The sequence below is a fragment of the Saccopteryx bilineata genome, chromosome 3 (assembly GCF_036850765.1).
Source record: "Saccopteryx bilineata isolate mSacBil1 chromosome 3, mSacBil1_pri_phased_curated, whole genome shotgun sequence".
Classification (NCBI taxonomy): Eukaryota; Metazoa; Chordata; class Mammalia; order Chiroptera; family Emballonuridae; genus Saccopteryx; species Saccopteryx bilineata.
The window spans coordinates 180,892,677-180,908,030 of NC_089492.1; the positions used below are offsets into that span (position 1 = coordinate 180,892,677).

At 44.1% G+C, this 15,354-nt stretch overlaps 2 protein-coding genes across 8 annotated transcripts in view; one reads left to right on the forward strand and one right to left on the reverse strand.

Moving 5' to 3' along the window:
- Positions 1-12,369, forward strand: part of DTNBP1 (dystrobrevin binding protein 1) — a 176,393-nt gene extending 164,024 nt beyond the window's left edge. For all 4 annotated transcript variants that reach the window (XM_066268341.1, XM_066268342.1, XM_066268344.1 and 1 more), the window contains 3 exons: positions 1,952-2,107; positions 10,287-10,430; positions 11,991-12,369. In XM_066268341.1, coding sequence (XP_066124438.1) covers positions 1,952-2,107; positions 10,287-10,430; positions 11,991-12,208 — 518 coding nt within the window. In that variant the 3' untranslated portion in view covers positions 12,209-12,369. The remainder of the gene's footprint in view (positions 1-1,951; positions 2,108-10,286; positions 10,431-11,990) is intronic.
- A 1,316-nt stretch (positions 12,370-13,685) lies between these two features.
- The window catches only part of JARID2 (jumonji and AT-rich interaction domain containing 2), a 321,993-nt gene continuing 320,324 nt past the window's right edge, over positions 13,686-15,354 (reverse strand). For all 4 annotated transcript variants that reach the window (XM_066268345.1, XM_066268348.1, XM_066268349.1 and 1 more), the window contains one exon: positions 13,686-14,935. In XM_066268345.1, the coding sequence (XP_066124442.1) occupies positions 14,753-14,935 (183 nt within the window). In that variant the 3' untranslated portion in view covers positions 13,686-14,752. The remainder of the gene's footprint in view (positions 14,936-15,354) is intronic.

A 15,354-nucleotide genomic window follows, 5' to 3' on the forward strand; every position in this document is an offset into this window, starting at 1 on the left:
TAGTCTCTTAGAAACTTTAATACACACACACACACACACACACACATACACTACAATATTGTTGACTGTAGTCACAGCACTGTGCGTTAGCTCTCCTGAACTTCCTAATCTTCTCTCTGCAAGTTTGTACTCTTTGGCCAGTGTTCCAGTCCCTTTCCCCCACATCCCCCAGCCCCAGTAACCACCATTCTACTCTCTGCTCTCTGTTTCTGTGAGATTCCATATAGAAATGGTACCAGCCAGTGTTTGTCTTTCTCTTCTGGTTTATCTCAGTTTAATGCCCTCAAGGCCCATCTGTGTTGTCTCGGAGGCAGGATTTCCTTCTTTCTCATGGCTGAATGGTATTTCGTTGTATAAATGCACATCTTCGTCATCCATTCATCCACTGACAGACACTTAGGCTGTTTCCATATCTTGGCTATTGTGAATAATGCTGCAGCAGTAAACATGGGTGTGCAGATATCTCTTTGATACTGTTTTCATTTCCTTTAGCTAAATACGCAGAAGTGGAATGGCTGGATCCTGTGGTAGCTCTATTTTTAATTTTTGAAGAGTCTTCATATTGGTTTCTATAGCAGCTGCACCAGTTTGCAGTACCACCAAGAGTGTATAGACATTCCCTTTACTCCACATGCTTGTCAACTTGTTATTTCTTTTTTTTAAATAATAACCACCATAACAGATGTGAGGCAATATCTCTTTATGGTTTTGATTTGCATTTCCTTGATGCTTAGTGATGTTGAACATCTTTTCATGTGCCTGCTGGCCATTTTTATGTCATCTTTGGAAAAAATGTCTATTCAAATTCTTTGTGCATTTTTTAATCAGATTTTTTTTTAGTTATATAAGTCTGAATATCCCCTGAGATGACACTCCCCAGAGGGAACAAAGCCTCGGGTGAAATTATTTCCCAGTGTCTTGGGCCCTTACCCAGGACAGTGAGTTAGCTGAGATTTCGTTCTCCTGCCATGTTCAGCCAATCCTGGTGTCTGCCACAGGTCAAGTGTTGCAAAATATTTGTTTAAGGTAAAGAACTCAAGTTGTTATTTTTTTCGATTCTTCAGCCAGTCAGATTTGGGCAGGGGCTGGATACAGTTTATTTGCAGTATCCCATGTTGCTAACAGATCACTACAAACTGAAGGGCCCAAAACAACACAAATTAGCTCAGAGTCTATCAGTGAGAAATCAAGGCCTGGTGTGACAACATGGCTCCTGGATGATGTTCCCTGTTCAGGGTCTCACAGACTGACGTCAGGGTGTCAGCCTGGCTGAAGTCTCTGTTATCTTCCCAACCCCACCCACCTTGGGAGATTATTACTTGTTGCAGTTATAAAGTCTTTTACATTGTTTTGTTTAAGTTTTACTTTAATATTGGGTTAATATTTTTGTGCCGAATTTTCAGATGCGTCATGTGAGGCTCAGAAAGGTTAACTGACTTAGCACAGTTAATAAACAAAACCAAGACCAGACACTGTTCTACAAAATCACATGGCTACATTCTTGCTCTTTAAGAAACATTTATGGAGTCCTTATGTGCCAGGCTCTGAGCTGGCTGATATTAAGATGAAGAACATATGGTCAAAATCCTCTGGGAAGTCCGAGTCTTTACCTGTTGTACTCTAATGTGTCAGTCAGCTACAAAGATTTGACCACATTGTTATGACAACCTCAAGATGGAGCAGCAAATTCTGATTGAGTTGAGGGAGTAACTGAGAAGTCAGTCTCTAAAGATGGACATCCCTTCCATGAGGAGTGGGCGATGTGGGTGGGAACAGTGTGGGCAAAGACAGCAGGGACAGAAGCAGCAACTGGGGGAGAGGAGGTGTTTGTGTTACACTCGGGGCACCTGCCAGAGTTGACACTGTTGGCCTGGAGGGTTGTTATGAGTAGGTTTTAGACCCATTTCTGGTCTCAGTTTCTTTTCAACCTTGACCCAAATTGTTTCCTTAGCTGCACTAGATGCAGAGCACACCCAGAAGGTCCTGGAAATGGAGCACACCCAGCAAATGAAGCTGAAGGAGCGGCAGAAGTTCTTTGAGGAGGCCTTCCAGCAGGACATGGAGCAGTACCTGTCCACAGGCTACCTGCAGATCACAGAGAGGCGAGGCGAGTGCCGGGTGGGGCTGGCCGCGGGGCTTCTTGGAGGTGTGGGCATGGTGTTGTGCTACACCCCCAAGTGCAGTGTGGGAGAAAGCCCCCCAAAACTGAGGGATGCATCATATCCAACCATCGATTTGTCTTGCCATTGTCTTTACCTCCTTCTATACTTCTGGCCTTTAGTTAAAGATGTTTAGAAAACATGAAATATGTTAGGGGGAAAAAAAAGACCAAAGAAACATGACCTGTAATACTATAACACAGAATGATCTGTAGTACTATGTAGAGTGGTTCTTTCCGGTCTCTGTGTGTGAATCTATTTATGTCATTGATATCAAACTGTCCACATATCTGGCCTTATAGTTCCCTTTTCTTAATACTGTTTGGGATCAATCCCCGTGTATTATTCAAAATTCTTTGAGAGGGTATGTTTTGTATCTGCATCATCAGGATTGATACTGGTTGGACATTTTGAACATTTAGATTCTGTACCTCTGTTAATGGTGCTGTGATGAACATCTAGATGCGTGAGGGGCCACATTGCTGATGGTTCCTAAGAGCAGACTGAGTAGCCAAGAAATAGGGTCCTGACTCCCTAATTCTCCTCCCTTTCCCAAGACCGGTGTCTGAGGAGCAGCTGGGTGGCAGGCGGTGGGAAGCATTCTCAGGTGGCACTGAGTGGCAGGAGCAGCCTCCTATCACAGGCAGCGTGGAGAGGGGTGTCACTGCGCACCTGCCTTTCTGTCCTCCTGAGCCTCTCACCTTCTGGAAACCTCCTCACCTTTCCAATGTGTCTGTGCTCAACTTCCGTGTGCTTCTCTGGCCCTCACCACAGCCCCCAACTTACCTCTGTCACCCTCACTGTTCTGGATCAGTCAGTCTGTGTCCCCCAGGAGAGGGTAAAGAAATCAAAGAATGAGGAAGGAAAATAATGTGGGAAAAACAAATGAATAGTGATATGCAAATGCCTCAGAACAAGGAAGAATGCATTATGTAGATAATGCTTTTTTAAACGTAGAGTGGACAGTACAGATTCAAAGTTTAACCTTTGTCCCCAGAGTTAGCTCTCCCTCTTTGTATTCCACTGATCTAGAGTCTTCATCTAAAAAAAAGAGCCTGCCTATTCCTGCAGAGTATGTCCGTGTTCAGTTTCTCTAGTGCTCGGTGCTGGTTATAGAGAGAGCTGTTTCTGTTTTCTCCAGGGATTTGTGCCTTGTCATAGGCAGGAGCTGAGAAGGACATCATCTTAGTCCACTCAGGCTGCCAAAAAAAATAAATAAATAAAGACTAGGAGTGGCTTGAAACAATGGAAATTTATTTCTCACAGTCTGAAGACTGGAAATCCTAGACCAAGGTGCTGGCTAATTTGGTTCCATCGGGGCGCTCCTCCTGGCTCATCACCTCACTGTGTCCTCACATGCTGGAGAGAGTGCATCTCTCTGGTGTCTCTTCTTAGGAGGGCCCTGATCTCGTGTGAGGGTCCCACCCTCAGGACCTCATCTAAACCTAATCACCTCCCACACAAATTGAAGGGGCACAAACGTTCAGCCTGTAAAAGACATACACACCCTGTCATATCTGACCCACAAATTTGAGCATAATGAGACAATACAGCCTGACCAGGCAGTGACACAGTGGATAAAGCATCAGCCTGGGACGCTGAGGACCCAGGTTCAAAAGCTCGATGTCACCAGCTTGAGTGTGGGCTCACCAGCTTGAGTTCAGGGTAGCCAGCTTGAGCGTGGGATCATAGACATGACCCCATGGTCACTGGCTTGAGCCCAAAAGGTTGCTGGCCTGAAGTCCAAGGTTGCTGTCTTGAGCAAGGGGTCACTGGCTCAGCTGTAGCCCCCTGGTCAAGGGACATATGAGAGAGCAATCAATGAACAGCTAAGGTGTCGCAACGAAGAATTGATGCTTCTCATCTCTCTCCCTGAAAAAATAAAATAAAAAAGGCTGTTAAAAACGGAAAAAAGACAATACACCAGGAGGTCATGGAGGAGGTAGGGCAATGAAGAGAACAGTGATAGGAATTCTTACTGCTAAACACTTTACCACTACCCTCCTTCAGTTTAGTTCAGCATACATTTCCCAAACTAAGTGATCAGCACACTTCTAGGCTCAGAGGAGGCAAAGAGAAAATGGAAGTGCCTTTTCAAAAGCTCCTGTTCTCGGGAGAAATGAACACCCTTCCCGGCAGGTTGAGAGCACCTGTTTCTGTGGGCACTGAGCCCACGGCATAGACACCCGTGCTGCAGGACCGTCCGGGGCTAGCACAGTGCAGCGCTGTGCAGTGAGCGCACAGCATAGAGACCCGTGCTGCAGGACCGTCGGGGCTAGCACAGTGCAGCGCTGTGCAGTGAGCGCACAGCATAGAGACCCATGCTGCAGAACCGTCGGGGCTAGCACAGTGCAGCGCTGTGCAGTGAGCGCACAGCATAGAGACCCGTGCTGCAGGACCGTCGGGGCTAGCACAGTGCAGTGCTGTGCAATGAGCCGTGCTCAGCCAGCATTGTTGAACAGATAATCAGTTAAACACGAATTATCTTGGTTTTGAGCACTTGAAGAAAAGTGGAGACAGCGCCTGAGCGCTGAGACAGAAGAGACTGAGACCTGCCCCATGCCCTGCAGGTCTTCATGCTGTTAGGACAAAATTAGGTGCTTTGTAAGAACCTGACCCAGGTTCATCTTCTACCTGCTCTGACTCCCGTTTTCTCAAGAAAGTGTTTATTGCTTTCGAGTGCAGGGTATGGACAGTGCAATTATAAATAGGTCACCCTGAAGATGCCCTGTTCTCTACCCATGTGTCCACACAGTTCTCAGGATCCCATGCATCTCTGCTGAGCCGGTAACTTAGCAAAGTCCAACCTCCGGAGCTCGGGTGTCCCTGTGCCCTCAGACACTCCAACTAACTTCTTGGATGTTCCAGAGTGAACCCAGGACCCCAGACAGAGGAGACAATGTTGGGGCTGGAGATAAATTCAGTTAGAAAAGATAGAATTAATAGATAAGACTGCCCCTATCCTAAAATTCAGTTTCCTTCAAGATACAATCCAAAATGCTGAAGTATCACAAACACAATTAACCAGCTTAAAATTTTAACTTTGTCTGATTATCTCCCCATGACAGTTTTATTTAGAACTTCAAACTTATTTGGGATCCATTACTGGTTTTTCTTTTAATTAGTAATTTTAAATACTCAGAAAAGAATTGAAAATAATGTAACATACTTATATTCCCAGATTTGACATGTTAATATTTTAATTTGCTTCAGATATTTAAAAAATGTTAACTATTCCAGACATATAAAAACGTTGTTTTAAGGATATAAGTCTATCTTTGATATAATTCCAAGTTTAAGAGCATCGTACAAAAAGTTTAAAATTTCCGTTTTCTATTGGCTGTTCAGTCCACGCCACTTGATTTTTGTTGCTGTCATAAGGTATGACATTTTCATTCTTTCCAAAGCAGTAACTATTTCAGCACCAGCACTGTCACCACTGTTTCACATTGTCCTGTCCATTGCCACTGTGAGTCTTTCCTAGGCTCTCATTTTGCTCCATTCTTCTATTTGTTAGCCTCAAGCCAGAATGATGTCTTTTTTAGCTAGAGAGAGAGAGACAGACAGACAGGAAGGGAGATGAGAAGCATCAGTTCATAGTTGGGGCACCTTAGTTGTACATTGATTGCTTTCTCATATGTGCCTTGACCCCTACAACTGAGCCAGTGACCCCGTGCTCAAGCCAGCAACCATGGGGTCATGTCTATGATCCCACATTCAAGCCAGAGACCCTGCACTCAAGCTAGTGAGTCCGCATTCAAGCCGGTGACCTTGGGGTTTTGAACCTGGGACCCCTGCATCCCAGGTTGATGCTCTATGTACTGCACCACCACCTGCTCAGGCAAAATCATACTTCTTAATTACAATTCTTTTAGCACTGATTTTCAACTGGGAACAGTTTTATCCCATAGAGGACATTTGGTGGTGTCTGGTGATACTTTTGCTTACTGTGATTGGGGTAGGGATATGCTACTGGCACCTAATGGGTAGAGGCCAGGGATGCTGCTAGGAGATTCTACAATGTACAGGACAGCCCTACAACAGAGTTATCTGGTGCAAAGCGTCAATATGCTAGGTTGAGAAACCCGGTCTATAGCAAGTCTTGATGTATATGGTAGAGTGACTCCTGCACACCCCACACACATTTTATGTTCTTTTTTGTTCAGAGTTGCTTTGCCTATTCTTGGTTCTTTGTCCCTCTGTATAATTTTAAAGTCAGATTTCCAAGTTCTATGAAAAACCTTTTCCAGAGTTTGATTAGAATTGCCTTAAATATCTAGATTGAGAACTGGCGTCTCACTGGGACTGGAAATGCACATGGCAATCTCGTTTGTCTCCGCATGGGACATCGAGCTCTCGCCTCTGGCACTCTGGGACCAGGGAGTTCTCTGTGGGAAGAACTACCTATTTTTTTTTCTCTGATACTTACAATGACTTCCTGTTTCTTGTTAATTTTAGCAAACTTTCCATGGAATTTTCCCAGCTTGTCTTTAATTTTCAATTAAATTTGTATAACATCATCCATGGTACTCTTCAATCTTTGTAGTATTTGGCATTAGGTTTGCTTTTGCATTCCTCAAATTGTGAAGTTCTTTTATTGCTTTTGTTTTTTGGGTTTTTTAAAATATAAATCTTAACTCATTTTAAAGTGTTTTCTCCAAAGGACCAGATTTTAGTTTGTTTCTTTCTATTGTGTCATTATTTAATTTGTTTCTTTTTAGTGCTGGGCATTTTCAATTTAATTTTTATATTTTTGGTGTAATTTGAGTAAAATGTTTAAGCTCAATTTTCAGCCTTAATATGGCATTCAAAGATGTGATTTTTCTTTAGGGTACTACTATAATACGGTTCTGTCAGTTTTGATAATATTTCTTGGTATTTATAATTTTCCTTTGATTTTACTTATGAACTGTTTTTAAATAATGTGTGGTGTTTTCTAGTTACCTTTTGTTACCGATTCCTGATTAAACTTTAATTGTGGTTGGAGAATTGATTTTTGATGTATATTCAAGACTTTATTGCCTGTTACAAAGAATTTTTCAACAGATTTCATGTGTACTTGAGAACAATTATAAATGATAGCATATGTTCTGTATATGTCCATTTCATCAAGCCTGTTAATTGGGTTGCTCAAATGTCCCCTATTATTACTTTTAGGATTGCTTAATTGTTAACTATCAAAGAGGTAAATTTAACCCTCTTATATCTCCTATAATTATGGATGTTACACTTTATCATTCTAGCTATTTTTATTGTCACACAGAAATTATCAAGTGTCTTCCTGGAGACTTGATCCCTTAAAAGAAAAATAACAACTACACCAATATTGCTTTTGTTTCCTCTTTTGATATTAATATAGCTATACCAGATTTTTTCTTAAAGTTGTTTTCCCACTTTCCACTTTTTTTTTTTTCCTCCTGTGTGGCCTGGCAGGAACTTGAACCCGGGACTTCCTCACCACTTTCCACTTTCTAAAACATGTTAATGTTTTTGTGTCTTTGTTTTAGATGTGTCTCCTATGAACAGAATATAGCTAGATTTTATCCTTTTAATTCAGTTTTTTTTTTTTTTTTTTTTTTTTTTTTTTACAGAGGCAGAGATAGGGACAGACAGACAGGAACGGAGAGAGATGAGAAGCATCAATCATCAGTTTCTCGTTGCGACTTCTTAGTTGTTCATTGATTGCTTTCTCACATGTGCCTTGACCGTGGGCCTTCAGCAGACCAAGTAACCCCCTGCTGGAGCCAGCGACCTTGGGTCCAAGCTGGTGAACTCTTTGCTCAAGCCAGATGAGCCCGCGCTCAAGCTGGCGACCTCGGGGTCTCGAACCTGGGTCCTTCCGCATCCCAGTCCGACGCTCTATCCACTGCACCACCACCTAGTCAGGCCCTTTTAATTCAGTTTTATAATCCCTCTGTTAACTGGCAAATTTGGTTCATTTGGTATTTTCCTGAAATATTTTTCTATACTCTTTAGTCCATTCTTTTTCTCCCTGCCCTCCCTTAAGAGGATGGCACAGACACAAGGGAGCCTCTGCCCCTCTCAAAACTGAAGTCACAGCAAGGCCAAAAGCCAGAATGCCATGCTGACAGCATCCGCAGCAGTGTCCCCAAAACAAGTTTGACCACTGTGCCTTCAAGTTCTCCCTGACCAGTCAGCCTTGAAGGAGCTCCAGGATAACCCTGCACTGATGTCCCTTGTGCATCTTTCAGGCTGGGAATGTGCAGCAGCTCTGTGACAAGGTCTGATGCAGGGAAGGTGGACTTCACGTGGGTCCAGGTGACATTGCTGTGGATATTGTCCCTTGAGCGGGATCATCTAATCGATAATAAATTTTCCCCCAGCTAAAAATGGAAATCACATACCATTTGTTTTAGTACTGAAGTTGAATGATTTTGTGGTGCCCAGAAACAATCATTCTCACTTTCCTACCAAACAAAACAAGGATCTTAACACTGCTTCAGCTCTTACCACAGCTGTCCTCTCCTGTCACTGCTGCTTGGTCCTTTAATTATGCCAGAATAAGTCCCCCAAATTGGACACTACTCTGAGTATTTTATAGTAACTCACAAACTTACAAGGATTTTCACTGCTTTAACATGTTTCTTGCCCCTCAGACCTTCTGGGATTCATCACCATCTTCCTTTAGTGAGAGCAGTCTCGTGGTAAAGTGTTTTTGTCTGACAGTGCTTGTTACCTTATACTTCATCTTAAATGCTATTTAATGATGTATAATTTTAGAGGTGACATTTATCTCACCTCTTTGAATTTATTATTCTGTCTTCTGCCTTTTATTGTGGTGGTGAAGCTGATTATTTCGTTATCTTTCCTCATCTGCTCTTTCTCTTTTGATGTTCTGTCAATTTTGCTACAATTGATGTAGGTCAGGCTTGCTTTTATCCGTCTTGTTTGGAATTCATTTGCTTCCTAAATCAGGGATGTTAGAGCATTCAGTGCATCTGGGACATAATCCGCCTCTGGATGCAGCTGCTATCGTGTTAGAACTGTGTAAATTTTTTTGCATTTTCCATCTTGTAAGCTCTTCCATATTTCCCATCTTTTTCTTTTCTGTACAATAGGGAATTTATTCAGTCTTAGTTTATTAATTTCCTTTTTGGCTCTCATTAACCTCCAGTTTAACTTGTGCCCAGAGTTTTAAATTTCAGTGATTAAGTTTTCTTTCCTGGAAATTATTTGGCTCTTTTTCAAATATCTGCTCTAATTTGTTCATTTCTTGATTATATCTTTTGATTTGAAAATAGGCAATCATTTAATTTGGGGGAAAATATACTGAGTTTGTTTCTGACTTTACCTCCATGTGTGTGCTCTAAATTTGGGAGTGGGTCGGAATGGATTTTGTACTTTACCATGCGTCCGAGACCCAGGTGTAAGGGTGTGTCCACCCAGAAATAATCTGTACTTGCATCTGCCAGGTACCATCATGCGGGGTGACTTAACTTGCTTGTAGTTTTCTGGACCACAGAGGTAGTTTCGAAATGAATTCCAGACCCAGGAGGTATCTTTCATTTGGGACATCTGAGACAGACTCCATTAGTCTCAAAGCTTCTTTCTGTTGGTGAGCTGATTTGCCTCCCTAGTCTGTTTTTCTCTGCAGAGCGTGCTTGGTTCCATCTCGCCAGCTTGCCAATGCCCTGATGTCAGCTGTTAAGATTGCAGAATAGAGAAATGTCACAGGGCAGTGAAAACTTTAAGTGGAATGATAATCAAGTTTGGGGGCAGTTGGAGATGGGAGGCAAGGTGCATCAGGCAGAGCGCTTGCTGACCGCACGTCCCACAGGAACACACCTCTTTCAGAAAGCACCCTCTTCCTGACAGCCAGGAACTGCTCAGTGCAGAAGTGGGCTCGTCTGGAGCTCCTGCAGCAAAGGACAGGAGGTGAACAGGTGACCTGCTTGGGAAGGTATAAAAGGTAATAGGGTTTCAAGTACCAAACTGGGATGTGGCATGTTATATTGCCCCCAATTGAATTGTATTTTTATGTTTGGAGTAGCAGGAGATATTTTATACCTAGAGAATACAATCTAGTTAGCCTACTGAATTGAAGGCCACATTTTAAAGTATTGTTGAAGATAAAAAGTGTAATTTCTTGTGCCAATCTGTTCCTAGAGCCCATGGGCAGCATGTCGTCCATGGAGGTCAATGTCGACATGCTGGAGCAGATGGATCTGATGGACGTCTCCGACCAGGAGGCCCTGGACGTGTTCCTGAATTCAGGTGGAGACGACAGCGCTGTGCTGTCCCCGGTCTTAGGTAGGAGGTGACTTATTAACATATTTCCCTTCACAGGAAAGACATCAGAGTAATAAAAGTCTCGAAGCCACAGTCAACCCTCTTGTTCTACTCACCTGTCTCCACACACCTGTGTCTGGTCCCACACTAATGGGCCAATGAAGCATTGGCTGCTCAGTCACAAATTTCTCACAGATTTCAAGTGTTCTCCCCAGACACCTTTCTTAAGTTTGTGTTACCTGTCTCAGAATTTGAGTGGGTTTTTGTGGCTATGTTAAGGACTGGAGTCTGGGGGGAGGTGGGAGCACTCCCCTGTGGCTCACACACTTGTGCTGGTCTGAGTAGCGCCTGTCTGTAAATGCTTCCCCCTTCCTGTAGCACACATTGACCGTATTTTCCCAGGTAGAAGATGCACCCTAATTTTGGGGCCCAAAATTTGAAAAATAATGTACATAAAGTTATTGAACTCAAGTTTTATTCATCATAAAATTCATGCAACCCCTCATCACTGTCAAAACTCCCATCCATTAGCTTGTCCTCATCTGTGTCTGATGACGAATCACTGTCTTCAACAATGAGCACAAAAACAAGCACTACAACCACTACAACCCTACAACCACTGTATAAGACACACCCAGTTTTTAGACCCCCAAGTTTTTGATAAAGGGTCTTAATCATGGGGAAATATGGTACTTCATCTTTGTTGTATGTGTTCACCATTCGGCTTATATTTTAAAAATCAGTTGCAACCCTGTGGGCACTCCATTTAATGCCTTCTCACAATATCACATTCATTCAGCAAATATGTACTGAGGCTCCAGACCTCTATCTGGGCTCATTTCGTTTAAATTTCAGACCTGACCTTGGGGTAGGTGGGTCTTCTTAGACCTCCATCAGCACAGACAAGCACTGGCATTCCTGGATAAGGAAGGGCTGAGCACAGCCCTCTGGAGGCCCAGCGAGCCCTCTGGAGTGTCGTCCTCACCACAGGCCCCACTCCCAGCTCAAGCCCCTAGATTCTTCCATCTGTGCTGCTGTCACATCTCCGTCCTCTGCCCCAGCCTGTCCTGGGAAGGCTGGGGCCCTGGAAGGGGCGGAATGCTGGCTCTCTTCCCTGACCCAGGAGGAGCACTGGCGACAGTGACTCCATCAGCTGTGTAGGACTTAAAGACTCCTTTACTCCCCGTGAAGTTGAGATGCTTAAAGATTGAATTTTTCTCTTAGCATTGATTTCTCTGAATTACTTCAAAGGACATCAAGAAGTACATCTAGGTTATCGTGGTTACAGGGAATGCTTCTCAAAGAAATGCAGTGTGTCCCTGGGCCTTCAGCGCACGTGACTGGACATGGCAGGACTTGCCCAGGCGGCAGAGGGAGCTGCTCGGCTCTGGCCCTGGCGTTGCCCAGCATAGCCTCTTCTGGGGACGGTTCTTGCGATGCGTGGATGGCCTGGTTCTGCAGTCCCCACTCACCTCAGGAAACCAATACCCTTTCTGTCCATGCCAAGTTCAAACCACCATCATTGGTGGCAATTTTAAATTGCAATGCTTTTATTATCACAGGCTTTTTCTTATTCTGCAGGGCTTGAATCCAGTACTGGTCCAGATGAAATTACTGTTCAGGTTCCAAATCCATCAGAATCACAAACTCGGCCACCTTCCTTATCCTCCCTCTGCACTGACCCGGCCCCTCAGGACCCCGGTGAAGGTGGGAAGTCCCCTGTTGTTCAGTCTGATGAAGAGGGAGTGGAGGTGGACACTGCCCTTGCTACTTTACATAGCAACGACAGTGACTCCTGAGTCTGGAACCACACCCTCGGAGCGCTGTGGAAGGAGCCGCAACTGGTATGGAGCCACTGTGGGCAGGTGGTGTAATGGAGGCCCCGGACTGGTACACGGTTGCCAGTGGTTTGTGAGAAACGGACTGAAAGAAAAGCTAATAAAAGTTTGAGCACTTTAAACTGAGAATATGTGACCACTTTGTACAGAAAGGGTTCCAAACACACACTTCCTTCAGGTGTTGAGTGCAGGAAGGGCGACTTGGGCCCACGAAAGCCAGTGAGCCAACTGTGCCAAGCAGGGGGGCCAGCGACATGGTCTCCACATCTGCTCACCGCTGGAGACGAGCCCCCTGCTGACAGTTCTGCTTCCTCTGCAATATAGCCAGTCAGACTTGGCTCTGACAACTGGTTTTTCATCTGATCACTGTCAAATCATTAACAGTTCAACAACCCCGACTGTCACACTAGACCACGCACCAGGGCCCAAAGGAAGAGAAACAAGCATTAGCAGAGCAATATGCCACCCTTGCTCCTGACAAGAAATGCCCTGCGTGGTCTGGCACTGGTGAGGGACCTGCCCACTGTCATGGTGCCCTCATAGGGAAGGGCCACGAGCTGTTTCCCAGGGGGTCCTCACAGAAAACAAGAGGCATACGGCGGGCATTTGATGCTCCTCATTGGGGACTCAGACCAGCAGCAGCAGATGAAAGTGAGCAAGATCAGTGTGTGTCGTCTGTGCCCCTCGGTGGCTGGGGATGGGGTGGGGGGTGGTCCTTACCCACTGACCGGTCAAGAAAGCTTATTTCATTCACTCATCTTCCACACGACAAATGTCCAAAAAACTTTGTTTTATTATTAAACCTTGTAGTACAAACCTGAAAAGTAAACAAAAAACTGGCAATAAACAACATGAAGTCTTTCCTCCCAAGGGAGGAGTGCAGAGCAGCGCTAATAAATTAAATGTCAAACTGTAAGCCATAGGCAGAAAGTTCACTGTCAAAAAGAGGGAAAGTACACAGCAAGGCCATAAAAACCAGACAACCACATTGGAAAACACTTGGACTGTTTATGTAATCATTAAATATTCCAAAACAGTTCAGTCTTCTGCAACAACAACCGACAAAGTGGATCACAGGACACTCCTGACAGTCCCACTGGCAAGCTCAGTGCAATATGGGCGGCTACGGGGTAGATGAATCCAATTATGAAACAGGACAGCTCGTGAAAACAGTTTCCCTTCTTTATTCCACACATACTGTACACACAACCGGAGAAGGGCAACAGCTACTCCATTATTATCTTTTTGTTGTTCAGTGATGTAAGCAGCACTTAAAAATGTTACAAGAAAAACCCTGTAAGCATCCAATCCAACCGATGAAGAAACTGAAATGTAAGGCTTTTCTTCATCTTGTCTTCTCACCCCCCTCCCTACCCCCACTGAGAAAAAGGCTCAAGTATTTAAAACAATTTACAGGCGTATGTACAAAAGGATGGGATTCTTTTTCTTTTTTTTTTTCTTTTTGTTACAACATGAAGAGAAAAAATAGACAAGATGAGCGCAAATGCATTTTCACATTCAAAAAGAACTGCAGACCTCCTAGTGGCTCTAACGTGATCATCAATGAAACAAACGCGGGAGAAAGGTTAATGCTGACTTGTGAAGGTGTGAGACAAGCAGTGATGAGGATGGAATGTTAGGAAGATTGCACATCTATGACAAAGAAGCACTTAAAGGCTTCACTGTTTTTTTTCCTTTTTTTTCTTAGGGATGCTATTGAAGGGTTTTTGATAAAGTAGCCAACAGCACCAAAAAATAACAGAATGGATTTCCTAATGAAATCAGGCACAGGTTCCGCACGTGACCCTCCAAGGCAGGCAGTCTTCTTCCCTCTCCTCTTCCTCGACAGATGCATAGTGATGTGCTGGTAGAGAACCGCGTCCCCAACCGCCTCGGGTGGCCTGTGGTTAGGGGACAGCGTCGCCTTCAGCTGCCATAACCGCCCAGAGAAACAGTGGGGGTTCTCCGGTTTTAAAAATTACAAACTTATCTTGCACATAACAGAAGAAAAGACAGCCAAAGTAAAGCCATTTCTTTTCAAGTTTCGTGTGTGTGTGTGTGTGTGTGTGTGTGTGTCTGTCTCCTACCCCTTTTCCTGTCTAGAAAAATCTGCTCACATGACTGATGGTTTTAAAATTTGTTCTCCAAACTTCACCCTCTTCAAAAATGGGTTAAAAAGCCTTTTTTCCCCCAACAGTTAAAAAAAAAACAAAAACAAAAAGGCTTTTGTCAGCCACAGGGGCAATACAAATTAATACAGCCCCTCAAGGGTTTTAAAACAGTGAATATACGGCAGTTTCAAAAATCTGACTGCAGTATCTAGGTATTCTAAGTACAAAAAAAAGTTCAACAGTTTAATGCTAAAACAAAATTAGTTCTCTAAAACCAGAAGAAAATCTTCTTTAGAGCTAGTGCAAAGACAGCTTGTATCCTACAGCAAGTACTCCAAACTAGAATATAATAATTACAAAAAATAGATTTCCCTCGACCACGGTGTTGGCAGCTTCACGACGAGCTGGAAGCACTTCTGGAAGAGCTGGAGGATGACAGCCGGGAGGGCAGCACGTCCACTGTCGCTCTCTTGCGGGGCCCCCTTTTTGGTGTAGGTTTACTAAGACAGTTCTCGATGCTGCCATTCTTACTGGATACCTTGCCGCAGATCTGATTGACCAGGCTGATAATTTGTTCCTGTTTCAAGTTGAAAGGAAGATAAATAATTAACAAACCAAAGAGCACTGTCCCCAGAACCACCCTGAGGACCTTTTGAGAGCAGAGCTGGTTGCATGGCTAGGGCCACCTGTCACCCTCATCAGACCACATCCAAATGGTCTGAGCATCATCTGAGGAGCCTGTTTCAGGAAAGCCAGGCTGGGCTTTGGAAATCTCCACGATTGAATGCAAGACGCAGTAGGCTTGAGCAAGAGAACTTCATAAGGACATTGGCCTAACTGGGCACCTAAAATAAATGGTTTCCTTCTCAGGGAGAAGCCACTGTCATCTCTCATCTGAAAGCCAGCACAGCGCCAGGCGAGGTGCATGAAGAACCTGCCTCATCACAACTACCTAACCTTCAGTTCTTTCAAAACTCCAGGGAGCCTAATAGCGCC